The sequence below is a fragment of the Ornithodoros turicata genome, chromosome 7 (assembly GCF_037126465.1).
Source record: "Ornithodoros turicata isolate Travis chromosome 7, ASM3712646v1, whole genome shotgun sequence".
NCBI classification, from domain to species: domain Eukaryota; kingdom Metazoa; phylum Arthropoda; class Arachnida; order Ixodida; family Argasidae; genus Ornithodoros; species Ornithodoros turicata.
In genome coordinates, this window is record NC_088207.1 from 48,478,071 (window position 1) to 48,492,538 (window position 14,468).

The 14,468-nt window shown below is 46.1% G+C and overlaps 3 protein-coding genes across 5 annotated transcripts; 1 reads left to right on the forward strand and 2 right to left on the reverse strand.

The window, feature by feature from the left end:
- Positions 1-14: 14 nt before the first annotated feature.
- On the reverse strand, positions 15-3,652 carry LOC135401357 (uncharacterized). Its single transcript, XM_064633727.1, has 7 exons — positions 3,253-3,652; positions 2,163-2,347; positions 1,896-2,075; positions 727-790; positions 543-646; positions 277-371; positions 15-196 (listed from the first exon to the last, which is right to left on the reverse strand). Exons 1-7 carry the CDS (start codon positions 3,586-3,588, stop codon positions 120-122), a joined length of 1,041 nt encoding a protein of 346 aa, XP_064489797.1. The 5' UTR covers positions 3,589-3,652; the 3' UTR covers positions 15-119.
- A 1,788-nt stretch (positions 3,653-5,440) lies between these two features.
- LOC135401358 (helix-loop-helix protein 6-like) lies at positions 5,441-9,179 on the forward strand. The gene is made up of 3 exons (XM_064633728.1): positions 5,441-5,618; positions 6,604-6,829; positions 7,876-9,179. The coding sequence occupies exons 1-3, from the start codon at positions 5,557-5,559 to the stop codon at positions 8,167-8,169; spliced, it is 582 nt and encodes a 193-aa protein (XP_064489798.1). The 5' UTR covers positions 5,441-5,556; the 3' UTR covers positions 8,170-9,179.
- Positions 9,180-11,194: 2,015 nt separating this feature from the next.
- On the reverse strand, positions 11,195-14,433 carry LOC135399985 (3-oxoacyl-[acyl-carrier-protein] reductase FabG-like). Of its 3 annotated transcripts, none has more exons than XM_064631725.1 (10): positions 14,294-14,433; positions 13,728-13,794; positions 13,532-13,671; positions 12,940-13,032; positions 12,707-12,792; positions 12,545-12,638; positions 12,408-12,477; positions 12,270-12,306; positions 11,544-11,607; positions 11,195-11,453 (listed from the first exon to the last, which is right to left on the reverse strand). In XM_064631725.1, exons 2-10 carry the CDS (start codon positions 13,774-13,776, stop codon positions 11,295-11,297), a joined length of 792 nt encoding a protein of 263 aa, XP_064487795.1. In that variant the 5' UTR covers positions 13,777-13,794; positions 14,294-14,433; the 3' UTR covers positions 11,195-11,294. The 3 variants fall into 3 exon arrangements, with proteins under 3 accessions (XP_064487795.1, XP_064487794.1, XP_064487796.1); XM_064631724.1 differs by having other exon boundaries at positions 14,222-14,433; XM_064631726.1 differs by lacking the exon at positions 14,294-14,433 and adding an exon at positions 13,940-13,958.
- Positions 14,434-14,468: the final 35 nt, after the last annotated feature.

Consider the following 14,468-nt stretch of genomic DNA (forward strand, 5'->3'; position numbering starts at 1 on the left):
TTATTATTCGCTCAACAGCCTTATATAAATTACTTTTATTTTTTGCGCCCATCGGCAAAAAAAGAAAAAATCAACACTTGAAGTACAACAGGCAAAATTTGGAACCAAAATAGAAATCATTAGTGCTTCCGATAGTTCACTAGAATGGGATAAATATTGTCGAATGCTCTGTACAGATCTTGTCGGATCTTTGCACCTGGAAAATGGAATGAACAAGGATGTATGGACTTGGCAGATCAAAGCAGTAGAGTGGTTTAATTATATGGGACAGCTTACCTGTAAGCACCACTTTACCAGATACGAAGATCAACAATATAGTTCGTGGTTGAACCATGCTGTAAACGAGCCCGGGGAACAGTTCAGGTTCATATCTTGAGAAGGAAACGTTGTACGTAACGTTAGAAGAAAAGGAAAGAAAGGCTACGCATAGGAAATCCTCCCGCTCTATCAAAAGTATGCTATCTTGAACTACGGGGTAAGAAGCTAGCGATTTCGCTAAGAAACCTAAACAAAAGTTACTACAAATGGGATAACATTTGTACCTGCAAAACTGAGCATGGTTCAATGCCAAGCTTTCCAATCGTATGCCAAATCCGACATCACAGCTCGCGACTATATTCTGGACTTTGAAGTCTGAAAAGCTTGCCTGGAAGGAAAACATTTTTTTTTTAATGCGAATGATCTGTGGAGTATATTGACTTGCAAATCGTGTTTGTTTTGACTTACGTCGAAGCCGAGTTTTTGCGCAATTCTCGCAAATTTTCTAGCAGCGATTCGGGAGTTTGCTTCACTGTGAAAAAAAGGAATGCATTTCCCATCAAATAATGTCACACGCGAATGTTTTGATACACAATAATGATATACATTGCGTGACCTCCAGACTGCGAACTGAAGACCGGTGATATGACGATAAGGATAGTGCTTCTTGTAACTTTATGATCGGGCTTTTGTGTTACTAGCATGTCAGTTTGTCTACAATAATAAAGTTTATCAATGAGGTGATGCAATTTCCAAGAAAAAATCCATTAGCCAACTTTAGCAGATGCGAAGGTGTTCGCGAGAAGGGTTCTGAAACCATATAAGCCAATCCTAATAACATTTGAAATGGCTGACGTCACGTTGCTTAATTGAATTTTATTGAACTTCGAAGCACAATTTGAAGCGCACTATACTTCGTCCTGTTTACCGCCCCAGCGATTGCCCGGTACAAGCATAGGTACACTAACATGCTCTGTGCCAAAAGTAGTCACAACACTTGAGGTCTTTCTACAAAGGCCTTCAGCCACTGCAAGCGAAGAGCTGTAAACGCACTACGTCACAGACTACTTTCGCGAGCAGGAATCTTCACTAAAAAATGTTTGGGCGACGGAGGTATTAAAGTGCCACCACGGACTAAAAAAATATTTAGTTTATTTCGTATTATACATCAACCTCGCTCAAAGTGTCAGCACACAGAATATAAGTGCCGTCACGAGTAGCTGTGACGACGCCAAGAGCTCTGGCGTTTGTCCCCTAGGAAAACAGCGCGGGTCTCCGCTCCCCGCCTCACGTTGGAAGACTGCCAGCGGCAGTCGCGGCAAGCGAGACGGAAATCGGTCTTCCCAAGGAGCACTGTTGCCGTACGCGTGACATATTGGACATGACGTCATGCTTTTGAGCAGTAGAAATTAATTTTATGCTATCTCTACCGCTCATATTGATCGAGAAACAATATTTTGGGTGAATACACCCAGACCGCAATGACACAAATTCGGTAGGATTCCGAACAGCGGATATCTTGTCCGTACGTAGTGGCACTTTAAATGTTAGTTGTGAGGAAAAGTCATCACCATTGTGTGTAAATTAATTTTTCTTCCCCCCCTTTTTTTTTTCTTTTCATGCATGAAAGTTCTTGCCTCTTTGCTCCTGTACACACTATCTTCCCAGATCCGAAAAACAGTGCAGTGGTTCTGGGCTCGCGGATACGCATGATAGCAGCCGCAAAGCGTCTTGGGTTGTACTCGGCATTCCTGGCTTGCAGAGCAATCTTCTTCAAGTCCAACCGGCAGCATAGGTTGGCGGTCGCAACGATGTTTCTGAAGCGGTACATGGGTTAACATGCCGTTAACGAAGTCTGTCTAGCACTAGTAGTAATCGCTAGGGCAACACGTTCATAACTCAACTGTAACTGCGGGACTATCCCCGGATTCGAGGTGCTCCTGGTACTCGCGGGCGAAGGGCAGGTACTCGCAGGTGAAGCAAGGTTGAACAGAGACGCGTAAGACGATGGGCTTTCCCCTCCACATCGTTGCACAGGTGGAGGTGGCCGCAGACAGGGTGACGTCAGCAAGACCGTTGCCGTAGAGCGCTGCATGTTCAAAGTCGATTAGTATTATACTCCACCTTGCAATGTTGAAGCAAGAGGCCAGAGGGGACATCGTTCATACTCCGAGGAGGTCGAATGGAATCTCCCTCCTCAATTATACTATGGTGAAGTTCGGCCGCAGTAGTATAGAGGCACGCGGAGCCCCTGGTATATTTATCTCCATCCCCCCTACCCGACGGTCTCTCGCAGAGCATGTCACTATATAGTATAGCTATATGCAGCGGCATGGCCCAGCGGGTTAAGGCGTCCTGCTCGTTGATAGCCAACCAAGGTCATGCTGAAGACTGGGAGGTGGTGGTTTCGAATCCTACCACCGGCTGTGCTGTCTGAAGTATTACCTGGTTTTTCCAAAGAACTTTCGAGACGAATGTCAGCGCAGTTCCCCCTGAAGTCGACCCAGGACGCATACTAACCCCCTGTCCCCCACTCCTTCCTGCTGTCCTCCCTCCATCTGTCCACATCTGTACGTCACTCATAGCCACAGTTGCTTCGCGGTTCTAACACGGAATAAAAAAAAACTTCTCTTGACACTCCCGAAGAGAGGGAGAGAAAAAAAGCCGAAATACTATAGCAGTGGTGTTCTTGTCACCAGATCTCATCTGGACAGTCTCGGCCACAACATGGAGATGTCGGAAGAAACTTCGATGTTGATGCGACCATAAACGTGGTCTAAACGCCCTCCAGAAAACGAACGTACACTCTGCACACTAAAGTGCCGCGAAGTTAGCGGCACGTTTCGTTTGTCAAAGTCATATAAAGCCAGAGCACTAAAAAAAAGGGGGGTGCCGCAAAAAACATAGTGTAGACATACAAATAACAGTCTGTCAAACACAGTGGCAGAAACAGCAAGAACAAAAGAATATCCCGCGGAAGGGATAGTTCAGTACCTGTGGTTCTTCTACACTCTTCTTCTCCACCTTTTGCTCTTCCGCTGTTGGAAGTTCGTTCTCGCACTGCCCGGTCACAGTTTCACTGTCGACTGACCGCACAGAGGAGCCTCCTGTGGAGCCAACAACGGGGCTCCCGAAAGGCGTTCGCTGAAAATGCAGCTCCAATTCCTTGAGGTGTTCCTCTTCAGCTACGTCTCGACCCCGGGGCGTGAGCCCTCCAAGGAGGACGTCTTCCATGGCAAAGACGCGATTATAGTAATCGCGACTTTGGAGATGAACGAGTGTTCTTGAAACGCTCAGTGCGTTACAACTGCTTGCACGGGATATAGGCATACGTACTGCAAGACTACCCTTATCAGCACGGTAACAACAAGGTTCAGGAACAAGGAAAAGGTTGATCTAATATTACGTTGATAACAAGTGATGCCTGCTGTTTCTTATCGGTATTAGTAGCAGTTTTGGGAGCGCTGTAGTTTGGGGACACTGTGGGAGGACACCCACGTCCTTCTTGCTGTTTATTTTAGTTTAAGACTCTGTATCTAAGCGACTTGAACCCGGCTATACCGAGTTGTTGGCGTCATCGGACGGACTCGAACCTGCAACCTTGAGATCGACTCGAACCTGCAACCTTGAGATCAGTAGGCGGACACAAAATCGTATTGCACTGAACATAGCTGTATGTATCGAAAAGCTTGCAACGTTAGTTTGCATAATCAATGCGACATGCTCTAACATGTTACGAAGGACTCGAAGGAAAGGCGCATACGTTCAGAATAGGCTGCTTTTATTCTTTAGCCGATTTCATGCGAATGATACAGAGAGTACTGTGTTCCCAAACGCCTCGAAAAATGTCTAATGTACTCTGTGTTGAGGGAAATATAATTTTATTATTTGAGAAAATAATTTGCAATGGGATGACACGAAAATTCTCACGACTGCAGAGTGTACACATCGCATGCGGTGTTTCCAACATTCCGTACAAGGCCAGGATGACACATCATGAATTGTCACGCAATTACAGAAAGAGACGAGCGCACGAACTGTCACAAGGCTAAATCGCACTTTTTCAGCGCTTTTCCCACGACGATAGCAGACGACGGTATAGCAGACGACAGGTTCCGTATCCGCGACGGAAGCGATCCATACTGGCGTGGGTGAATGCCTGAACGCCGCGCCGTGTTAGTGAATAAATAAAAAGGGCCATTGGATCAGGTGCCATTGTGGGACAGCTGCAAGACACTCTTGCCCACCCGGATTGGGTTTTGAAAGCTTCGTTCAAAGAAGGGGAGCGTATAAAAGCGTGGAAACGGATAGAAGATCGTGTAACGGGAAATAGCAATGCAATGATGGTTATATATGCGCCTATGGAGCGACCACGTTTTCTGGGTGGCGGGTTCTTTACGTAGATTAATTAGTCGTATTTGAAATAAGTTCTGATTGTCTTTGGTGCCTATTTAATAGCGATAGTGGCGCTGTCGTTTGGCAGGAAATAGATATACTCTACAAATTTTATGTGAACTTTGCACAACACGCCTTGTTTGAATTAACGAATGAACGTGATACAAGCACTTTGAGGAACGGTAGGAGCAGAGCCACCGATACTGGTTGCCTGTATCTGTTCCTGTGTGTGTTTACCATCTTTTGGTGCCCCTAGCACTTGAGTGGTTTTGTCGTCTTTTATTAATGTCCATGATATGTCGATTGCGTGAATCAATAAGGGTCGATATTACGAGACGAATTTCGTCCAGTTCAACGAGGAAGTTGGGGGAAAAAATGAAAATGCGAGCCTACGCCGCAAAAAAGTCGCACTTGAAGTTTTTACGTTTTTGAATTTTCTGTATTTTTATTCACACTTCACGTACACGCGTTTTGATAACACTGATATTGATATTAATTGCGTTTTGATAACACTGATAGCGCTGAAGTGTCCCTGCCGCTCCGTATGCTTGGTATGGTGAACACCTCCCCGCACACGCAAAAAAGAAAAAAGAAAAGAGGAAGCAGAGACAAATAGACTTTCATGAATGGCCAGGTACGCGCACCACTCGCCCCCAATCACACCTCTCCTATCATTTCGCTACTTTCAGCGGCGAGCCGAAACCAGAACGCGGATTGGTTGGTGCGAAGTGACGTCACTCGATTTGGCTTTCAAGTAATCGCTTCTGAAGGAAAGCAAAGGGGAACATGTACCCAGCATCGTGTGCTTCTGTGGAGCACCTGAACACACGGTGCTCCATTTATTATTGCTGTTCTCGGTGCCGGTGCAGGACATCGAAGTTTGCTTAATGAACAGGTGACACAATGGCTGCTGCAGTGGCGTTCATTCCCAGAACGGCTTCAGCGTACGGTGTGCGTACAGAAAGGTAAGAGATCATGCCGATGCATTTTTCTGCCAAGCATAAACGTAAGATATTGTAAGCACTTATTTAAGAATCGCGTCATATGACGTTGACAGATTATATATGAAATTGTGTCACTGGAACGATACTGGTAAGGTATCAGTGACAAAGCAAAAGTGCCTGCATTGAGAAAATACGGGTGAAAAGTCCATGGTTGTGCCTCCTTGGGTAACCATCCTGCAATCCGTGAACTTGTGTCATTTTGATCGGTAAATGCGCCGAGTTTTGAAGTTCTATTATGTACTGCTTGTGCAGGCCATTATGGAAGTCGGCCGACAGTTATGTGGTTACAGTGCTAATTGCATTATAGGCATGGGTAAGAGCGCAGGGTTACTTCCAATGCTTCTAGTGCCACTTTTCATCCAGTTTGTTCTGCTTGTTAATTTCTTTGATATACTTGATGACGCAATGTGAAAGCAGACACTGGCCCAGGGCCTGTTTACACGAACGTTGAGGAAACTCCCTACTCCCCAGTAGCTTTGGCAGTGCTCTATGCACGAACAGGTTTGAGGACTGCAGCGCATGCACGTAGCAGTACCGAAGCGACTGAGGACAGCGCTGTGGAAGCTCCTCAACATTAGTGCGAGCGGGCCGAGGTCTTGGTACTAGCACAGTGACATCAAAGCAGTCATCATTGGCACGTTACTGTTTCCGATCACATTCGGCTCCGGATTGGAGCCTTGCACGCAAAACGCATCATTGTAGGGCTTCAACCCAACGTACGGGTGTAAACCTTCGACGTATTCCTAGGTATAGACTTGTCTTGTTTATCAGATGTTTGGCTGATCTCTTCAGCAGCACCTTATAAAAAAATGTCACGCAACGCGCTTTGTAACGTGTTTGTTTTTTATTTGGTATGGGTTAGGAGTGGTCAGCCGAAGAAAACCTGGTTTGCTATACTCTATAATACATGTGTTATCCCTAAATATACTTGTGTCGGTTTCTATAGGTACTTAATGGACGGTAACGGCGAAGAAGAATCTCCAGCTGCCAATTACGCTACTCTAACCCCTATGGTTGCCCTGCCCACCATATTTCCGAACTACTTGGCCACATGTGCACCCGACTTTGAACTACAGGACGGCGGCGACTCCTTCGGTGGCTCGAACGACGCCCCAGGAACGGACGACTGCAACTCGACGGCATCAGAATCGGAGGAATCTTCAGAGAATAAGGTATAGGTTCGCCGATGTCGGCCTCACGGTGCGTCCGGGGCCGACTTCTAGAGGAGCATACCTGAGCCGACATATGTCTGACAGCGTCTGAGGAAAACGCAGAAAAACCTCAGCCGGCACCGGAATTCCACCACCGGTAATAACGGACTGGGAGGTACGTTATTACCGGTACATCAACATTTATTAAAGCGATAGCTTTATAGGGGCCAATCACCGCCTAGGTACGTCCCAAGCTTTATAGGACCACCGGAAGCTATGAGCCTTACAAATCAAACGCTTTTGGCACAATGGCCAAAGATGTAGTCGATTTTTATTTTTTGTATTGCTGTCCTGCCAGTGCTATATATTTATCCTTTTGATGTCTGCGCGTTCGAGCACGCCTGCAGAATATGGTCGCACTGGCCAGTTATCTCATGCATATCCCCTTACTGGTCTCAAAGAGATATGATGAACATATCGCCCCCCCCCCCCCCCTAAATCACGTGGTAAGACGTTGACGATGACACGGTGCCTATGTACTCGCCCTTAGGTCACCACATGTAAGGCTGTCATTTGATCATTCGATACAGATACCACGTAACTCCTTCAAAAGGGTTTGTGGTAGTCTGATATACATGTGGTTCATTACAGCGTGCACGAGTTACACTGTACCGCGGAATACTGAGGGGAAACTTAATTTTTGATTCTTTTTTTTTTTTTCTACGTGGTGTAATAAGCAGGAAACAACGGGATGTTTGTCCAATCACAAAGCAGCAATAAGTGGGTACGGTTCTGTTCGGGTTCGGTTCGACACCCTGATTTAAACTGTTAAATAAGCGATTCAATCGCTAGTGTCCTCTGCAATGCCTTAGGGATGTTGGTCTCCGCTGAGGAACGTGCTTTTCAGAGCTGAAATCACCCCTGATTCCCAGTAAAAGTATCGGTAGCATCCCCAATGCCACACGTACCATCCGTAGTTGCCTTCCAGAGTGCAACGAGAGTTATTTCATACTCGGTGAATTACTGTCCCGATCGTACCTACAAACGTTGCTTTTTGTTGTCTACAGTGTCGAGCAGATCCGTTCGCGCCCCACTGCAAGATTCCTTTGCCGACTCCCTTCTCTCCGTACGACTACTGGGCTGAACCGACGTTCATTCGACGACGCAACGAGCGTGAGCGTCAACGGGTACGTCACGTCAACGATGGCTTCGAGAGGCTTCGCAACCATCTCCCCCTGGCGCCGCACGACAGAGATAAAAGGCTCAGCAAAGTCGACACGCTCCGATACGCCATCAAGTACATCAGGCATCTGCAGAGCCTCTTGGGAGATAAGGCTGAGAGTGATGAAGATTCCCAATAGAAGCATATTGAATGTACAGACAGAGAAATTCATATTTTGTCAATAGGTGGTGTGCATGTTCCACTATTGATCTAGTTCATTTCGCGCATCCAGTCTAGTCTCTGCAGCTTTCTATACTGTTGTGCTCATGTGCAGACCAGGAGGCTACAGCAGGAGCGGTTCCACAATTTTTCTGAAGGCGTCCGCGGTCTAAGGCAGCGTGCTACCCCCACACACTGCCTAACATCAATAGAAGCACCTGATGACCACAGAAACTGAGGGTCTGGACATCCTGGCCCCCCTTGCTAGATCCGCCCCTGGCTGAAGGGGAGATGGCTGTATACAGCTACTGTGCAGTAGATTGCAGTGCACCTGGAGTACCTCCCGTATCGTTTCTGTTGTACAAGTTGACCTGACCCCGATTGTACAAGTTGCTCTTTATGCACAAGTTCCTGATACGGGAAATGAAAAGGATGAACCGTTCTAGTCGTAAAACAATCATGAGCCCCTGCACCCCACACCTAAGAACCTGCATCTTTCTTTATCGGCCCACGTCGTGGACAAAAACTTGACACCGTGATGGCGTATCTAGCTCAACAATATTTTGCTATGTTCGTGTGTTCATTTTGTTTTTGCATCGCGCAGAAATTTCTATGTATAATCATGCACATGTGAAGTACCACACCCAGTTCCACTGACACGCGACACCCTGTCATTTTCTCAACATCTGCGATATTCTGTGCGCCTTATGATGTGATATGTCATCCCCACGAAAGCTTCCATGATGCTCGTATAACATCATCGCATTCGTTTGCGTCTGTGCTAGTTAATTTTTATGTCAGCACGGGGCGATGGCGCCTATCGTTCACAAATGTCTGCTCGCCTAGCACCAATTCAGAGAACTAACTTTTGAAGCAAAAAGGTAACCCTGCTGAAATTGGGGTTGAACTGTGCAATATGAACCACCAGTCTACTACATGCCCCACGGACGTGTCACTGAGCTGTAACGAGCATTCAATAAACTTTATCGGTAGTTTGTTTTGACGTTGTGAATGCGACATGACAAGAGCTCACAAAAGGGAAGACATGGAACCCAAATGCATAATCAAAACTAAGTAAACGCCAAGGTAAGTGGCCCAAATAATGCATGGACTGGAGGCATCCAGATCTGCCATTGCACTTGTGTTCAGACGTGTTTAGCCAAGCACAGTCGTCCTTCTCATGTGGTGCACAAGTTATTACCAGGGCCGGTGAGAGGGATCAGTCGGAGATGGAGCCCCGGTTCCCGGGCCTCTTCAGGGGCCCGCTTAACCCAAGACAGGAGGTTCCTAGCACCAGGGACTAAGCCGCCACATTCGGTTTACCGTGACTTGATGGACACGTCTGGAGCAGGGGCAGACACACGTAATCATATAAACAAGAAATACTTAGATTATGTTATCGACACGTGAGGAGGAGGCCCGGGCAGGACTCATCCCCGGGGGCTATAATTTCTCTAACCGGCCCTCCTGCCTTACTGCCGCGGGCTCCTCCGTCGTTCGCGGCACGAGCAGACACCGCCTAAGAAGTTGGGAAGAGAATGGATGGCTGGGCACACTGCTTGTGCTTATGCAGTGGTTGCAGCACGATCTACTATGCATAGATACTATACTAGGTCGACCATAATAGGTATCTAGTGTATAGTACCAGGTCGTGAGGTGTAGCAGCAGCAGGATGGAATGGGCAAGTGCTATACGAGCTGGGCGGGTACCAGTCAAGAAATGAAACGGCGTGGGGTTCAGGGCGTGTGGGACAGTACCGTAACCGGTACGTAAGCGCCGAGCGAGTGGTGTGACCAGAGAGGTGCCGGGGAGGACCATCGCCAAGCAGGCAGGGGGCATGGATCCGAGCAAACTGTTGTCCTGCCGCGCATCTCTCGCGGAACAGTAGCAAAAAGTCGAATTTGGAAGGAGGATGGATGCGAGACTTGAGACGCGACGAAAATTCGCAGTTCATCTGCTCCACAGTTCATCTGCTCCACACTGCTGTTTGAAACAGGGTCAACGCTTTTGCAGAGCAAAGTCAGCGGCGTCAGCAGGTGTGGGCACTCCTCATGAGCTAAGCCGAGGAGCACGTCCCCTTTCGTGCACGAATACGGGAGGGGTATCTTCTATTTCACGCATATTTTGCACGTCCATTTGCATGACGGTTTCTCAACAGAGATGCAAGGTCGAAGGTGGTCGTCTGACACTCCAAGCCTCAGCTACGTCGTTTCCATAATATTAGCTCATGCAACAGGAAGCCGATGAGAATTTTTTTCGTACAATTATCTTCCATCCAAAATATGACAAAAAGTGCCAGTCTTTCTTTCCTCCCCATGCCGTCGCATGACAATAAGCTGTCTTGTGCAACAGAACATAGAAATGATTGCATCACTGATTGCTGCTCTTCAGTGAGAGTCCCATGACTCCCTTTTGCAGTAGAAAAAAAAAACAAAAAAAAAAAACGGAGTTATACTCCATGAGCCAACCCAGAACCTAGAGCCACGTGGTCTGAAACGGTGCCGCGAGTCGCGCCTGCAGTGAGCGCACCAGTGCGTCCGCAAGCTGCACCACGCGCCGACGATCTGCGCATAAGCTGCTCCAGTGCGGTACCCGTGGCGCGATCTATCGCTGCTCAGCTCCACTAGCGAGTTTTCGCTCACATATCGCACAGAAAACCCTGGGTGGAACCATAAGGTAGTACCATAACCATCCTGGTACCATAAGAATGCTGTCGCATTAAAATGGACGATCGAGGCGACGACCTTCAAAACAAAATACAAGAGATCCTGACATTATGTGCGGTGTCCTTCCTGCAAACTCGATTTGTCTTGCACAAGAGGCCGAGCACGCGTTCCCGCCAAACAAAACTGGTCTGGTATACATCGCTCCTTCGATGCGTTACTGCATGTTGCGATGCGGTCAATTCAAATGAACGTATGACACACACACACCTTTTTCCAAAACTCATGTATGTTTGGATGTACATCTGCCTCATTTAAAAAAAACTTCAAAGAACACACAAAGAACAAAATACAGCCTATTCAGGAATGCTCAAACCAATTCAGGACTAGCAAAGTGTACCAGTGTAGCTATCCCTCGAATTGTTAAGTAACACTGCAAAAATCATCTGGCGCAAGTGGCATGCCTGCCACCATCTACGGGCAGGGTGGCTCCTGTGATGAATGACGCTGCATCAGATGCCAAAAATGCTATAGTTGCGGCCACTTCATCAGGATCGCCTACCCGTCCAATGGGGTGGGTCGTTTTGCTGTGCTCCAGGAACTGTATGGCAGACAATAAAAAATATGTCAAACGAAAGAGAGCACCGTCCTTGTAGGTGCAGATGGGCACAAAAGAACTGGCAATGCTTACAGCTGCATACTGTTCATCTGACATCCCACCACGTTTCTGCAGTTCCGTTAAAATCACACCGGGACTGCAAGAAAAATATCAGTCAGTTCAGAACAGTTCCAAATGTGGTGTAGTCAGATGAGTTAGATTAGAGATGGGACAAATCCAAAATTTTTTCAAACCCGAATCCAAGGAAGGTTCGGCGATTCCACGAATCCCATATCTTTCGAATCCTTTCTTAACAAACGAGTTTAAAAAGCAAGGGGAGAAAAAAAACATATATGTTCATACGTGTGCAAGTTCGTTGCTGGTACCACGAATGGCAGAAAACTGTCATACTGTAGCACAGTTTTATATCAGTATGAGTGTCTAGGTTTGGTGGTATTTTTTAAATTTTATGTGTCTGAAATAAGGTTTTCAATGTCTATGAATTAGAGAGGCCTCATTGAACCCCACTCCAGTCCCTACATGATTCTGTACGTCCCACATATAAATTAAGTTACATTTGCTTTCACACTCCATGGCATCAAATCACTTTTCTTGTCAATTACACTTTTCTCTCTTCAAAGCTGGTGATCACCTACAAGCACAAATATGTTGAGCAGCTTTTCCAAATTTTAGATACACACTACACAGATACATTTATAATGTGAAGATGCAGATATGCTCCTAGTCTCAAGAACGTTAAAAAAAACTCCCATAAAATACAAACAGAAGCTGAGAAGAATGAGGAAGAGCAGGACTTACTTGACTGCATTTACCCTAACTTGTTTGCTTGCTAGTTCTGAAATCGAAGTTTTCAGGCACAACCCATGCCACAGAGCATATTTGAACTTGGAAAACAGTATGCTTGACAATAAAATAAATGTAATTTTTGTTAGTTACCTAATGCTGTGCACCTTGTCATCTGGTCGATGGCGCTTTTCGACATGCAGTAAGCTAAGATGTTTGGGAACTAGAAGATCACATGTGATAAATCAACCAATGCAGATTTGCAGCTTGGTAACTTCAACGTGTCTTACCGATCGTATCCCTGTGACACTTGAAACATTCACAATGTTACCTTTGCTCATAATCAAATGTGGTACGGCAAGCATCGTAATGTAATACACAGACCTGCAAATTTAATTTTGTTTAAATTTCATCTGGCCGAAACAACGTGCAGCAATGCTACTGCAACATACCGGACATTTATGTTAAACATGGCGTCGTACTGCTCCAGAGAAGTGGATTCTATTGTTCCTGTTCCTATGATACCAGCACTATTTACCTATAACCAATTTTATCGTAAATAACTGAAAGGTTTTACATCCTCCATGCCAGACCTCAAAGGAGCACTCAAGCAAGGCAGAAACTATCACTCTTTCAATGCAATCCTTGATACATGCCAAAAAAAGAGTGACATACAAGTACTCACCAGAATATCTATCTTCCCAAATTTCTTGCTAGTAGATGCAATGATTGACTCTACAAACTCTGGTGATGTCAAATCACCAGTATGGACTAGCACCTGTATGAAAAAAACAAAAGCACCTGCATTTTGTTCGTACAAAAGAACTACCCACATCATGCGAATGGACGATTTGAAGACGATCATATACTCGTATTATAATTAGCGATCTTGTGAATGGTTTGCAGTGTTGGAGTTCTGGGAAGGGGAGGGGGTGACACACATAACTGATGGTATTCTTGCAGGTACTTCTTCTTTGGGGGGTGGGGGGTGAGATGATTGGGGAAGGGGCTGTTAGGACGTATGTGGGTGCTAGGTAATCCCCGGCACTACCGGTGACGGAAATGTTACAGTAATGACTAATTATGATCAAGCAAGTGAACATGACAAGTCTTAGGAGAGTATACATTAAGATAAGTAAGACTCCGTCCCAAAGCTTGTTTTTTAGTAAAATAAATTCTTTGAATGTTTCAATCCCTTTAAACATTTCCCTTTCACTTGCGAGTGCTAGACTTTTCCCATTTTTGCTTATTAGAGTATACATTCTACAAAGTTGTACCTTCGAGTTTGCCGGCGAGTTTTCTTGACAGGTTTTTGCTACAGATTGCAGCTTCTGTGCATTCCTTCCAGTGACAGAAAGCTGGGCTCCTAATTGGGCAAACAACTTGGCCGTGGCTGATCCGATCCCGGATGATGCTCCTACAGTTAGTATCACACGAATTAAATCGTGACTCGAATTTGTTCGCGTTTTGTACCAGTTATGACGGCTACTTTCCCGGCCAGCTTGATCATGCCCCCTGGCATGGTGGCAGGAACTGATGTCTGAAAAGAACGATAAACCTGTTGGTAGTGGACGCAGCAAATTGGATGGCTTTTGTACAACGAAAACACAATCTGTGGCATATCAAAGAAACAGAGTATAGAAGACACGGTTTTAGGCTTAAAAATGTCAGGTGCAGTGCTGGACCTGTTCCCAGAAGTTTGTGGAAGTGGGACAGTAAAGAGTTCGGATTCCCCAGGAAGAAATGAACAGCTTCTCATATGGTCCAGCAAACCATTCGAAAGTATCCACAGCAGCTTCGGCAGCCAGCACCACAATTTGCAGCCCCCTGTTGCTCACAAACACATGTGTTTGCGAAAAACGAAAGCAATAATTCTTACAGACTGCTCTTTCTTATTAACTTTAGCGTGTAGACAGTACCGTTTAAATGAATGAATTTGTGCCCTGCGAGAGTGTCCCGTTACTTACACTGATTTCTCAGTCCCGACAGCAAGATAAGTACGCAAGCACAAGAACTGCACTTATGGCGTGCAGTCTTACACAGTGATCGAGCACGAAATCTGAAACGTCAGTGGTGCACAGACGCTCAAATCGCTCAACGTGTAGTTCGTGTGGATGACTCGAGCACACCGGCAATGGATAGCGGTATACATAGCACGCAAGTACGAATCGCGGTTAAAATTACAAAGACGAGACACGCGCCGCCAGTGTTGCT